Here is a 14049-nt window from a genome sequence, read left to right on the forward strand (position 1 = left end):
TGTGTGCCAAAGGGCATTTAAAGCCAAACAACAAACTGAGGACAATTGTTGCCGCAGAGCTTTGAATTGTATTTTTAACTGATGAGGCTTTAAGTAATTAAGGGATTGAGCAACTGCTTGTATCTATTTAATTCAAGTGCCAGCTAAATTGCAGACTTCGGGTTTTAGTTTGAATGGAGTCTATTTAAGTTATTGTGTTCTAATTGGAATTGTTGTTTTTATTCCTTAAACCCATTGAAAATGGGCAAAAAGGGTAAATGGTTTCGTGCAAATGTAGAAGCAAGCATCTCCAGCATCATAAACTATATACATTCTTAATCAAAATCCATAGACGAGTCGATCTAGCCGGGACCGTCTGTCTGACTGTCTGTCTGTCTATTTTTCTATCTGTTTATTAGAATCTATGAGCGCGTCGATCTCAGAAGCTATAAAAGCAAGAGACTTGAACGTCCTCATATGTTTTTTTTCCGATAATCGATAACTCGCTCCGTTTCCAAGTAATCGATATCGACATCCTGTTTGAGCAAATCTCTTGGGTAACCAAACTAGACGTTTAACTTCCAGATTAATTTATACAGTTAAAGTATCCTTCATTTTATAGCTACCGCTCCCTCCCGTCCCCCCTAGCTAATGTTGGTAAACGATTTTGGCGGGACGATTTGACGGGATTAGTTATTCGGGAACTCCCTTACTTGTTACTTTAATAAACTCTTGCGAAGATTTTTATTCAAATAATTTTAAGCCAATTTATATGCATTCGAAGACTTGAATCAGAGATTCTTATATTTGAGACATTTATTTTTGTAGTTTTCTGTTTTTATGTACTTTTAAAAGTGTAATTTTAAAAGCCCTTCGAAAATCTTTCAAAAATTATTTAATTAATTGAAATGAAGAGCTTTGAGCAATTTCAATAATCCGAAGATAATTAAATCTAGCTTGGCATTTATTTTGCTTAGCATGTAAAAAGAATCGCAATGAATACATTTTTCACAGATTTCTGTGAATATTCACATTCATTAAACCGATTCATTAAACTAAGCAATGTTTATCATAATGTTCAAATCTCATGCGATCAATACATATCTGAGTTCACGTAAATCGCTTTATTTCTAGCGTGCTTTTCGTAACTTTCCAATTTCCGATTGTTTTTTTTATGGATGTGATTCACCCACTCGAAATTCTTGGCTAATTAGGCAAATGCGTTGCTAAATCGAACTATGTCGATTGAAAAACTTTGTTGAGTGTGCTGCGTAAATTAAGTAGCAAAAGTTACTTTTCGCAAATTTTACACTTGACAAGCGGATGAAATGTTGGCGATAACAACAAGAAGAAGCAGCAACATCATCATCATCAGCATCATTATCTTTAAAATGCTCCTGCTGCTTCTGCTTAACCCTTATCCCTTTGCCTCATGAGCATAATCCCAACCCAAACAACATCACGTGAAAATCCATAATATTTGCACAGAAAAAAGTTAATCGAAACTGAAAACTTGCGACAACAACAAAAAGGAGAAACGCTGAAAAAGGGTACAAAAGCTGAAATAGAAAAAAAATAAGGAAAAACCTGAAAATCGTGCCGCGTATACGTCGAGAATTTGCATTTTGAATGGCTGAGTGTGTGTGTGTATCTGTGTGTGCTTGTGTGTGTATCTGTGTGTGTAAGTTTTTGTCCTCTTTCCTCTTTTTTTTTTTAGTTAGCATTGCAAATGTGCGCGACTTTTGGGGCTTATACAAATGTGAATAATATTCAAGTGTTTTGACTTGATACCGGCTCAAAGAACCCAAAAGCTACAATAGACATAGCCTTGTCATATGGAGCACTATAATTAGCCTAAATCACGGGCAAAGCATACAAAGATTTTCAAGTTGAGTTAGTTGGCAGTTAAAGTTAGTTTTATTGTGTATTTTGTCGTGAGTTGAAAAGTTGTCAAAGAAGGTAAACCAGATAGTTGACTACTTCTATAAAAGGACTTGCTTGATAGTATGAGCAATATTTATTCTTAAGCCAGGTATGTTTAAAGTTCAAATTCTAGATAGTTTGCATATCAGTTATAAGATAAAGCATTCCAAATTGACCTTGACTTGAAATAGTTATAAAGCTTAGCAGCATTAGCTGAAGTCGACCTTCGGCTACAAAATGATGACGTGCTAACTAGAGATGAGCTCGTGTAAAGCCATTTTCGTGCGTGTTCGGGCAGGTTGGACCTCTAGGCACCTTGAAACCTGTGAAGTAGCTGCGTCAAATATTGGATAATATCTGAATATTGCAGCTAATCTCAAAGCGAACTCGAAAGATTACTCCGTGAATTTTGGCCTGGAAAATAGGGTTTTATTTTTATTATTTACTTTTTATATTTCTGTGCGGTCTCCAGCATGCTCATGACCAGGTTGATGGGTCTGCACATGCTGTCCCTCATTTCTTGAATTCGTGTGTGTGTGTGTGTGTGTGATTCATTGATAGTGTGTTTAACCACCAACACCTCAAATTGTGCTTATTGTTGTTGCTGCTCTGTCACACAACAATGGCAACAACAACAACAACAGAGAATAAGAAATTAATTTTTTTTCGACTTTGACGGGGGCAACGTCACGACAGCTCCTCCAGCTTTTTATTCGTGTTGCTTGCAGGGCCATTGCCATTTTATGAATAATTCATATCAGGATACACACACACAAACACACACACACACACACATACAGATACAAACTGCGAGTGGGATCGACACAGACAACACGCAAACATTCTCATATTGACACTCGTCGCGCTGCGTCTCTGAATTCACATTCTTGTGGCGGATACTCATCATCGTTTGGCGGCGTCATTGTCTCCCGGGTGCGCCTTTGTCTGCGCCTGCCACAGACTTTAACGCGTTTGTACCCTGTAACCATCGAAATTGAATAATAATGGGCTATCAAATAAAGTTGACTTAAATGAAGAACAGTGCTCGCGCGGAAATGTTTTTATATGCAGCAATTAGTAGAGCTCGGTTCTAAATATCTTGATTTTGGGAAGGTTTAGCAAAGTTTCTCAGAGAATACAATAGTGTGGGTAATGAAGTTTGGTATTGTGAACTCCCTAATCATATTCAAGGAACTAAAGGAATGTCCTTTTTTGGGAATGTATTCCATTTTTTATGATATTAAACATTACATTATTTTGATTATTATTCTATTATTATTAATCTGTTTGTACCACAAACTTACAGGAGTTTCTTCTTCTTTGACATAAACATGCATATCCAACAAATTCTCCCCATTGGCTACAGGGTATATTAAAATTGAATTAATTTCGTGCATGGTCAAAAAACGTTGCATGAATCGGAAAAGAAAAAGAAGTTTTTCAGGCACTTATTTGATGACAGTCTAAAGTTCTAACTGCAGGGTATCTGCTAGTTGGGTACTCGACTCGTGCATGCTGGCTGTTGTATTTTTATTGTTCCGCTTGTTGGAATGCTCTGTTTTTTGCCCTTCCTTGGCCGTGTCTCGCTGCATTCCTGTGTCGCATTTTTCGCTGCTGTCTTACGCGAGGCCTCAAAGAGTGAAAAATTTGCGTGTGCGTCTCACCTCGCCTTGCTACGGCTTTTTGACGCACTTAAACGCACACTTTTACACACATTAACACGCACACACACACACACACTCACGCTCTCACATCTTGTCAACTCGTTGCCTGCTGTTGCATATCGCGCGGCTTGCTTGAAACTTTTTTATTTTCACCTGCTTTTTCGAGTCGAATCGCTATACGTGTGACGCAAATCGCCAATTGGCCAAACCGCCGTTTTGTGGTTGTTGTGGCCGCTGCTGCTGCTGTTGTTGTTGTTGGTTCTACCTTGCTGCCGAATTTGCTGAGCAGCCAGAAATGTGCGACAGTCGACAGTTGGCCCAGCTGCAATGTGCAGACAGTGACTCATTATGCTCTCACTAGAGAGGATCCAGCTAACGTCTAATGAAGTTCAGCGCTTCAAAAATCCATATTGAACTATGCAGATGCTTACAACAGCTAAACTTTTTGTCAGAGACTGAAAATAGCTTAAATTTATATGTCACATTAACTGTGGCCCGCTTGCTTCAACATTTCTATGTTAAAAGCTGACTGTAATGCGAAAATGACGTGCTTTTATTAATATTAATTGAAGAAATGGTCTATGAGATGCGCAGCTGACAGGCTTTTAAAGCGCTTTATCATTACATTTTTAATTTTCATGTAAGCCGTCAGTATTTAGCATGCAGTAAAGCCACCTATTAACAGATTTACAAATTAACATTTCAATATAACATTTAATATATATATTGTCCCCTGTGCCTGTTAAAGTTTTAATTCCTTTATTGTTGTCACGTCTGTTCATATTTAACATTTCTATCCAAGCCATGAGCTTTATGTTTTTTATTTTTCTGTAATCTGTGATGTCTGTCAGTATTTAAAAGTTGAAAATTTTGGCTACTAACATACTTACAAGTTAACATTGCAATATAACAGTTTATATATATATAGACTCGTGTGCCTGTTAATCTTGAATACGACATTGTTTTTATATCTTCACTTTTAGTGTTTACCAAACACTTCGACTACCCATTACATAATTTACTTTTGAAAAACTTAAGAAAAGCCCTCCATTTGCGCCAAGCATAACATATATCTTAACATATGCAGTGTATGTTAACTTTAGACTCGCTTACAGAGGACTTCGTAGCGCCCATTTGGTGGTCATTTCATTGTTTCGCAGCTAAATGAACTTAAATACAGAATCGACCTCTGCACATGCCACAGTCAGATGTGATTTTAAAGTGTTGCTGTTGGTGTTTGGATTTGTGTTTAGTTTTGGATTTGATTGCTAGCTCCATTAGGAAGCTATTGACCAGCACCGACGGCCAGCTGCCGTTTGCCGACCTGCCCGCCCGCCCGTTAGCCAAACTCTGCAACCTACTGCCAGGATTTTCCTGCTGCCCATGACTTTGCTGAATTTAAAAGCTGATTTGGATTTTTTGCTAATGCGGCAAGAGCTGGTAATGGGAAACGAGCGCATGACAGTGCATAGAATAATGTGTTGCATGTGTTGCTGTTGTTGTTGTTGTTGTTGCTATTATTGGCGCTTAATTAAAACAAAGCAACAATTTGTAAATTGTTTTCAGTTGGTTCTGTTTTGATTATGTTTATGATTTTAGTGTAGCATGACACACACACAAAAATTTCTATTCAAAAATTTATGGCTCATTAATCAGCTAATTGCCAACGAAAATTTGTGTTTAATATTTGATTAACATTTACAATTTACATACATTAATCCATTATGAATATTTAAGATAACATTTCATTTCATAAAGTTCATATTAATTGTGTGTATATACAAAATACGTCTTTTTGTGTGTAGAATTTATGGTTTAATATCTAACGAGTAAAATGTCCTTGGTGTGTGTATATCTAAAGCTAAACTTGGTGTCCTTTAAATACAACAGACTACAGAGAAAATCTATATATATATAGATGCTTGAAAAATCCAAAAAAATATAATACAAATATAAACAACTTAAATTCTTAGAATATTCAAAATGTAACTTTTCTTTAAGCTCTCAAAATATCTGAGCTCGGCGCATTCATAAATTGTCACAATCATGGCGTGATGCGCATTGCAATTGGGTTAGAAATAAAAGAATGTTAATATTGGCTGCATAGTTTTAAAAAATGCATGCATGACGAGCCTCTTAGTTCAATTTGGTGTTAGAATTCCCAGAGAGTTACAGCTTCAATCGAAAGTCTGCCTACAAGAAAGTGAGATTTGATTTGCAGCAACTATAAATAATTGTAACTGAAAACTGTGAAGCATAAAAAAAGAATATGTTAAGAGTATTAGGCATATCAGGCTATTGTTTGCATACACACATTCAATAGTCCTTAGTCTAACAAAAAAAAAAAAAAAAAAAAGTTACAACTGATTTATATACGTTCCACGTGCCGCGCAAATTACTGACCTACGCTCACATGGCAAAACAAGAGGCTGTTATTTTATTGTTGTTAGCCTAGGCTAACAGCAAAGAGCGCTGCGCTGTTAAGACAAATGTTAAAAAGTCAGAGCGCATGCTCTTAAAACACTTAACAGCGACTGTTAAAATTTGTGACTCTTTGATATGTTGTGGGAAATTTGCTCTTTGCTTAGAGCGCGTACTCTTCAACTGCTGTTAACAGTTGCTGTTAGCACTTGTCCTTAGCAGTCGTGTACTACGTTAAGGCTTCTGCTTGTAAATGCATAAATCACAGCGGTCGCTGACAGCGTTGCCTGCTAAAGGCACCCGAACGCCTGCCCTCGGCTGTTGGGCCACCACCCCCTGAGCACGCCTGGCGTACTGTGTGCCCCAAATGTGCATTTAAATTAGCCGAACGCATTTCGAGCCCCCCCGCAATGTCATTTCTATGCACAGCGAATGCATAAATCATTAACCAGCCCCTGCCGCAAAAATAATAACAATAATGCTTAAAACTGCAATAGTCGACGACTGCCACACAATGCCCATGTGGCATTTGTGGGACAAAACAAGCCCGAACCCCCCGCCCACAACACCAACCCCAAGCACCGCTTGCCGGCCTGTTGGCCATGTGCAACCAATTACAGACATTTCCGGCCATCAGTTTTGAGCGTACGGCCCACAATTGCAACAATCGAGGGCCGTGCCGTGCCGTGCCGTGCCGCCCACCCGCAATCAGTAGTTATAATAATTTCAAAATTTTTGTTTGCCAATTCAATTCGTATCGAAATGTGCGTCGTTGACGTTGACATGAGCCAAGCTAACAGCATGCATGCCAGTTGTCCCCCAACACTCTCTCACCTCCACCCTTTCCCTTTGCTTTTGAATTCCCCACGGATGCAGTAAAAATTTATGCTCGCTCATAGATCATGCAACAGCGACACTTGCAACGGAGCTGTTAGTGTTAGTGGGACAAACATTGCACCTACATATATTTAGTTTTGCCAATTGCATGTGTTCCCAAAATCAAAAACTCTTTCATTTCAACAAGTTAAGTTCCTGAAAGTTAAGGTGATGTAAATTGCAAGCTAGAAAGTTTTTCATTAGTAAATTTATTTGATTTTTATTTCTAGTTTTCAAGGGTCTTTTTCACTTTGTTTACAGATGCTTAAGCGGTAAATTGCTTCAAGTTAAAAACTGCAAATAGTTTAACAATTCATTGCCTACTTTTAGGCGTTACATTTTATGAAAGCATATAATTTACGTTGTGAGAGGATGATTAAGTTTATTTGGTACTATATTTAATAAATTAAGTGTAAGTATTCATTCTTTAATCTCACTGTTTTTTCTATGTGGCGCTCTTGTCACAGCCTTAATATAATCTTTAACGTAGAATGCTTTACACTTATGCTTAACATAATCTTTAACACACATGAGACGTGCTGTTATTGACAATGTTACAATAACGTTTTCTTACTCGACATTTGCCTTAAAAATTTAATAACTAAAATGTGTTTAAAACATCAAGAGTGAAAGAGTAGAGAAGAGAGAAATGAAATGTATATTGCTGGTGCTTATCATAATTTATGTTAATATTGTTATGGGCCCAATAGAATATTGTTAAAGTCTATCTCATTGAATAACCAAACTCTACTGCCTTCGTCTAAGATAAGAGTCTATAAAGTAGCCCGAGGTTTAAACAAGGCAGAGCCTGGATTTCTATTACCTACAGCTTTAAAGGGCCTCTTAACACCCTAAAGCTCAATATATTTTTATTAATTTTCATCTGAAGTATGAATAATGATTGCTTTCACTAGATATACTATAAACAAAATGAATTTATCTCAGTTACAATAATTTAATATGTTGCAATATTTTTATGGAAAGGTTTAAAATTGAATTCATTTGATTTTGTAATTGTTATAAAGTAAACGAGTTTCAGCATTTCACATTTAACTCTTGTGTATATACAAATGTGTATTAAGTAGCATAAAAACAAGTGCAGCCCAGTCAGCAATTAGCGCATTTATCAGACACAAAAATGTATCAAATTTAAGGTATTATTGATCAGAACTTCACATATTCTGGCTACGCTATGCTATATATAGTCACGGTTGCTGGTATTTCGGTATTTCGGCATTTCAAACTTAAACCACATTCATTTCCGTGAGGTTTCGGGCATTTTAAGTGTTGCCAGAACATCTACGATACGAAATGGTATGTGTTGCACCTCAATCCAATGCCAATCTGCAGTGCTCAGTTTCAGTTGACCGCACGGCTGACTGACCTCGTCTCCAGTTGCCAGTTTTCGCTAGCTTCAGTCCATTTTTCCGGTCTGACTGTCTGTCTGTCTCTCTGTACGACTGTCTGTTTGGCTGGCACTCGTTCAGGAAATATGTCAAATTCGTATTTGCATTTTTTTCTCATTTCGCTTTGCACTTTATCTCGTAACGTGTATTTGCCTGCAGCTGGTGTATGCCAGGGTCTCTTAATTGAAATCGAGATGGTCTCCGTTTCAGCTGGTCCATATTTCTAACCCAAATATTGACTCCCAACTGCAGTTGACCTTGTGTTAATTACGGCTTGAGTAATTGTTAATAGAATACAATAGTCGGGTCATCAATGTCAATTACTGAAAACCAATTTGATTTTTATAGAGACACCCGCAAAAAATAAATGCTAATTTTCTTAATTGAAATCAATTGCATGCATTTGATTTGTGCCGATAACCACGCAAATCCCTGTCAATTTAAAAGCAAACTCGTTATACGGTCATCATAATATGCACATGAACAAAAACAAAACATTTACAACTCGAAATAGACAGCAATTAGTTCGAACAATCTATGGTCAAAATTCATTTCATAAATGTGCTTTTTATGCATTTTTATGGAAGCTGTGAAAGTTGATCAAATAAAAGGGTATATCAATTTGATGTGAATGCATTTTAGATGTAAAGGGTTATTATTAAGAGTCTCAAAAGTATATTCACTCAACGTGGCTGCTGGTTTGATGGGAATTGTATTAATAATTTGAGTTGAAGTTGTGTTTTCTGTTTTTTTCAGCAAAACAAGCATAAAATTTACAAATGGGTTGAGCCTGTTAAAAGACTATTTTAATATATCTATCAAGTTGTTGCCTATGAACAACAAAATGTTGGCAAAACTAGTGAATACGCCATATATTTGCTGATAAATGGTCGTCACAGATTTTAGCTGCCAGTTAAATCAGTCTCGGAGACTATCCATTCAAATTTAGCTGACTGCTTTCTTTTACCAAACCCATCTTGCACCTTACATATGTATTATAACTCTCTCCCAAATCGATAAATATTGATATTTAATGCGATGCATTCTGAGGTTTTTTCTTAACGTTTAGCACATGGATTTATTTGAATGTCACTTGGTTAAATTATTGCCTAGCTTCTGCAAAGATTACAGGGTATCTTCTATTTCCCATTACTCCACTACAGTTTTTCTAATTGTTTGTTGTTTTTGTTGATGTTGCACAAGAATTATTAAAAAATTGTGCAGCTATTGAGAAATGCCAGCAGCAGTATTATATAAATATGCATGTAATAAACGCCTAGCATCAATGCAGTTGATGGCAAAATGTAATAAACTTTCAAAAAGGATTTGTCCCACAAAGCGCAGTTGTTATCAAATATATAAACCAAATGACCTGCAGAAAAAACATTTAATACAACTGAGAAACACACAAATAAATAGAACGAATGAAAGAGAAGTGTTTTGTTCGAAAGCCGAAGAAAAGATGCCTTCAATTTCTAGGCACTGGCAGACTACAAATAATTATGTCAGCCTTAATAAAAGTCAAAAGAAAATAATCTTCGAAATTTAAGTAAATCTATTTACTGGCGCATCCTTTTTGCATATCTCAGATTATGCATAAAAGTGCATTTCTTAGCAGCAAGTCTTGCCACACACCATTCACGACTTATGGAAGTCAAACGATAAAATCTATTAGCAAAAAATAAAAGTAATGGTTTAAAGGGAGGCAGCTGCCAGCTAAATGAACGTCATAGATGCTAAGTCCTTTGACAGTTGGCGTTGCGAATCCAAAGAAGTGCATCGGAAGATGCGCTGAGTCTTTGTGACTGTGAATCCGACTCGGCTTGTCAAAATGTGCGTCAACATCATTAAATTTGCATAGAATGCAGTTGACTTTTCCTGGTGAACTACCTTTTTAATACCCTTTAGTCAATCAAAATATTGTTGGGAGATCGGTGGCAGCAACAACCTGATATAGTCAGTCATTTCTGACATCTGTCGTATCCTATCTATATGATCTCAGAGACTTTGAACGGTAGATAAAACAAATTTGATATTCAGGCTCTTGATTATAATGCATAGATCCAGCGTGTCCTAAATTTGGAAACCTCCTCTCAATCTTTCATGTTAAAGCAGGATTTTAAGATTTTAAAGCATGTTTTCTTGTGTCGCGGAAAATGTTTTTAAATGTTATTTTATTTGTACATCAACTCTTGTTGCTCGAATATTTTAAAAGAACACTTAAGATAATATCTGCACATTTTTAGACCTTCTTAGAGAGTATCTCCTAGTTCAGCAGCTTTCCCCTAAGATATTCAATCTTGTTAAATATTCGCAGCGGCAGCAAATGCAAATAACGTCTGTTGATTAAAAATGCAAAAATGCAGTTATGATAGATATAACGAATGTTAAGTGAATAGAACGAAGCAATTATGAAAAATAATAGAACTCAATAAAAATAAAGTAATCTTTATGGATTATAATTTATATAAAAAATATAGTACGATTTTACAAGCGTAACACGTACAAAAGTTCTTTCAAATCAATAAATTTTTATTATTTAAAATACGATTATAGCATACGATCTCTGAAATTTAAAAAAATGATTGTAAAATACGATATCTAAATAATTTAAAATATGATTATAAAATAACACATTTAAATATTTTAGAATATTATCTTTAAATATTTACAAAAATACGACTATAAAATACTGTCTCTAAATATTTTAAAATACGTTAATAAAATATTTTATACCACAATTTTAAAGTATGATCTTTATAGATACGATTAGGAAATATCATATTTAAATATTTCTAAATACGATCTTAAATTAGTTTAAAATACGATCCTTAAATATTTTGTATATACGTTTTTAGAACATTTTTAAATTCAACTAAAAAATGAATTTAACTTGACTATAATAATTTTAAACTAAAGCCTGAACCCTCATGCCTAGTATGTGATAAATGCCTAAACAGTCAAATATCAGGGCCATACTCGCTTTTTCGATACCCATCTTTTAGTGGAGTAAAAATGCACCTTAAAGTGCCGCCTAAAAGTAAACACTTCTTTTTTGTCATCACATCCTTTTGGGCGACAAATGTTAAGGAAAGTAGACGGCTTAAAAGGATGGGTCCTGCGCTGTGGGGCGTCTGAGCGGGAATCTGAAACTGACTCGGAAAATCAAAAGGCAGCTCTTGAGCCATTTTATTTATAATGAACTTCATTTGGGGCTTTGTGCAAAATACAAAGGCAAGCGAGAAAGGGTTTAATATCGTGTTCCGTTTTGCTGTTTTTTTTTCTGAGGGCGCTGCAAAAGGAAGGCAAAGGGAAGCATAAAAGCCAGTGCAAGGATTGCAGCATGCTGCTACTGCTATTGTTTTAAGCATTTGTTGTTGTTGTTGCTGTTGTCCCGGTTGTTGTTGCTGTTAAGATTAATATGCTGCCGTTTTCTACTACTTATGCTGCCTTTCAAGCTAGCCGTATTCTTAAAGGCGCACAGAGCACGTCCTGACAAGTTGCCAAGTGCGCATGTGTTCGTATAATGACTGCCATCTCTGTATATGTATGTGTGTGTGTGTGTGTGTGTGTGTGTGTGCGTGTGCTGAAAACTTAAGTCATGCAGCAAGCCAGCGTGAGGCATGCAGCGAGGCAAGCCAAACAAAATGCAACTCACAAACATATCCACATACACTACTTTAAAAAGGGATTTATTGTGCTACATGTGTGTATCTAGTGCGTGTGTGTACATATGTGTGTGTGTGTGTGCCTTGTTGCTGAATTTCAGCACTCAACTTGCCGCTTTTGCAACTATCAGTCCCAGGCAAAAGTCTTAACTGCTACAAACCCCCGCACCCCCCGTCAGCCCAAAACCCTGCCACAGCCCCTTCACAACGCTTTTTTGTGTCAAGAGCGAAAAGCCGCCTGTCTCACAAAACAGAGCGGAACGGCTGGCGGTTGGATGCGGCAGAGAGTATCCACCCAGAACCTAGCGATACCACTCCAAAATTTTCCGCTGGCGTAGCCATTAACACAACTGAATTAAAACTCAGCTCAACTGAATGGAACGGAACGGAACTTGCCGGCAATTACACATTATTCTGATAATATGATGCTGTCTATTTATAATGAAGTTTCCCTCTTTTATTGTTGTTTTCTCTCCCTCTCTCTCTCTCTCTCTCGCTGTGCCACTTTTCTTTTATTTGTTTCTCAAGTTGTTGCACCTCCTCCTTCAGGCTCAATGCTCAAAGGAAAACTTTATAACTCATGAGTAGCATCAAATTGTTGTTCAGAGGCGAAATTGTGAGCAAACTATTGTAGCATACATCAACAATTTCATCAAAGATAATACAAACATTATGAATATGAGGAATTGTTGAATAGTTTATCGAATTGGTTATGCATAAAAATATTTCACACTTCCATTAAGAGCTTATGGCGAAATATATATATATATATATAAATATTTATATATATATTAATATATTTTAGATTACTTTTTTTTATATGCCTCAGGGATATATATATATAAAAATTATGTATAAAAATAAAAATATATAAATAATTATTGTAAGCAATAGAGCCTGGCTTGTAAATTAAGGAGATTAAATATTATTTTAAGCGCACTTTTGTGCACCCAAATAAAAAATCTACCACACAGAATATACCCAATAATCAGACAAACTAAAAATTATTGAATTCATTTAATTTGTTCATTTTGGCACTTAAAATTTACAAGAAAAGTGTACAAAAAAAAGAGTCAAAAATATTGATAAAAATAAACCGAAACTGAAGCTACTGAAGGTTGCGTCTTTGCAGTATTTTTTTGATGTTGCCATCGCTTGTGCGGACCAGGTTGATGCTACTGCTGCCCGCCTGGCTGTGACGCAGTCTCAAGGCCATGCAGGCTGGCGCAATAATGTCATCCACATGCGGCACCTTGGCCGACACGGGGACACGCTCCAAGCCCGTCCACAGTACTTGACGCTCCAGAACATCTTCCGTAGGTGTTGGTGCGATGGCCACCTCGAATGAGCCGATGCGTGGCATGTTGTTCTCGTTCAAGCGCAGCTGGAGCTGCATATCTGGCTGGAGTGCGCGCAACGCTTCCGCCAATGAGGCATGCAACTCCGTGGCGCGTCTTCGGTAGTCTGCATGGGCGCGACAGCATTCAATATAGAGAACTGGCTGGTGCGGATTCAATGGCGGTGGCACATTCAGCTGCGACATGCTACCGCAACAGACTGCTGCTTGGTTTCGGCTTCAGTTTGGTATTTTTAATTTTTGAATGTATCTCAACATTTTGCTGGTTCTCAGACACAGCTGAAACTTGACAGCTTACTGCCGGGCAGCTCTGCTCACTGCTTATCGGGGGCTCGCGAGCTCGGCCGCAGCTCCCCAGTGTGTCCATGCTCTGGCCCACCTACCTACCAAAAAAAAAACACACACCTTCATAAATCAAGCCAAAGCGTATCTGACAAATAAATCTTTGAGCTGCCCTGAATTCATATACAAATGCAAATGCGCAATATGAGAGAAAGCACAAGCGAGAAAATCTCATTGCCCAGTCACAAAATGAAAATGTTGCCCGCATTTAAATACGGGCATACTTTGTGTGTGTTTGTGTGTATTTTTAGCCCAAACCCCACTTGTCTGGCATAAAATTGCAAGCTGTCCACTTTCAGCTGACATTTGGCCAATAGCCTTTGGCCGCCAGTTGAAAACTTTGTTCAATTTTGAGCTAAGCAAAACTCATAAAGCGTTTTATATATACAATTTCGAATAAATATGCGTGCATA

At 37.0% G+C, this 14049-nt stretch overlaps 1 protein-coding gene across 1 annotated transcript; it reads right to left on the bottom strand.

Annotated features, from left to right (window-relative positions):
- Nucleotides 1–12939: 12939 nt before the first annotated feature.
- LOC135434218 (selenoprotein BthD) lies at nt 12940–13651 on the bottom strand. Its single transcript, XM_064690719.1, has one exon. It carries the CDS (start codon nt 13478–13480, stop codon nt 13046–13048), a length of 435 nt encoding a protein of 144 aa, XP_064546789.1. The 5' UTR covers nt 13481–13651; the 3' UTR covers nt 12940–13045.
- Nucleotides 13652–14049: the final 398 nt, after the last annotated feature.

This window comes from Drosophila montana, unplaced genomic scaffold (assembly GCF_035044405.1).
Source record: "Drosophila montana isolate Dmon_TW-CO22-7 unplaced genomic scaffold, ASM3504440v1 contig_3282_1, whole genome shotgun sequence".
NCBI classification, from domain to species: domain Eukaryota; kingdom Metazoa; phylum Arthropoda; class Insecta; order Diptera; family Drosophilidae; genus Drosophila; species Drosophila montana.

What these genes read in the sequence shown, in the direction of transcription:
- LOC135434218 (XM_064690719.1), bottom strand. Translation starts at nt 13,480, where the DNA reads ATGTCGCAGCTGAATGTGCCACCGCCATTGAATCCGCACCAGCCAGTT.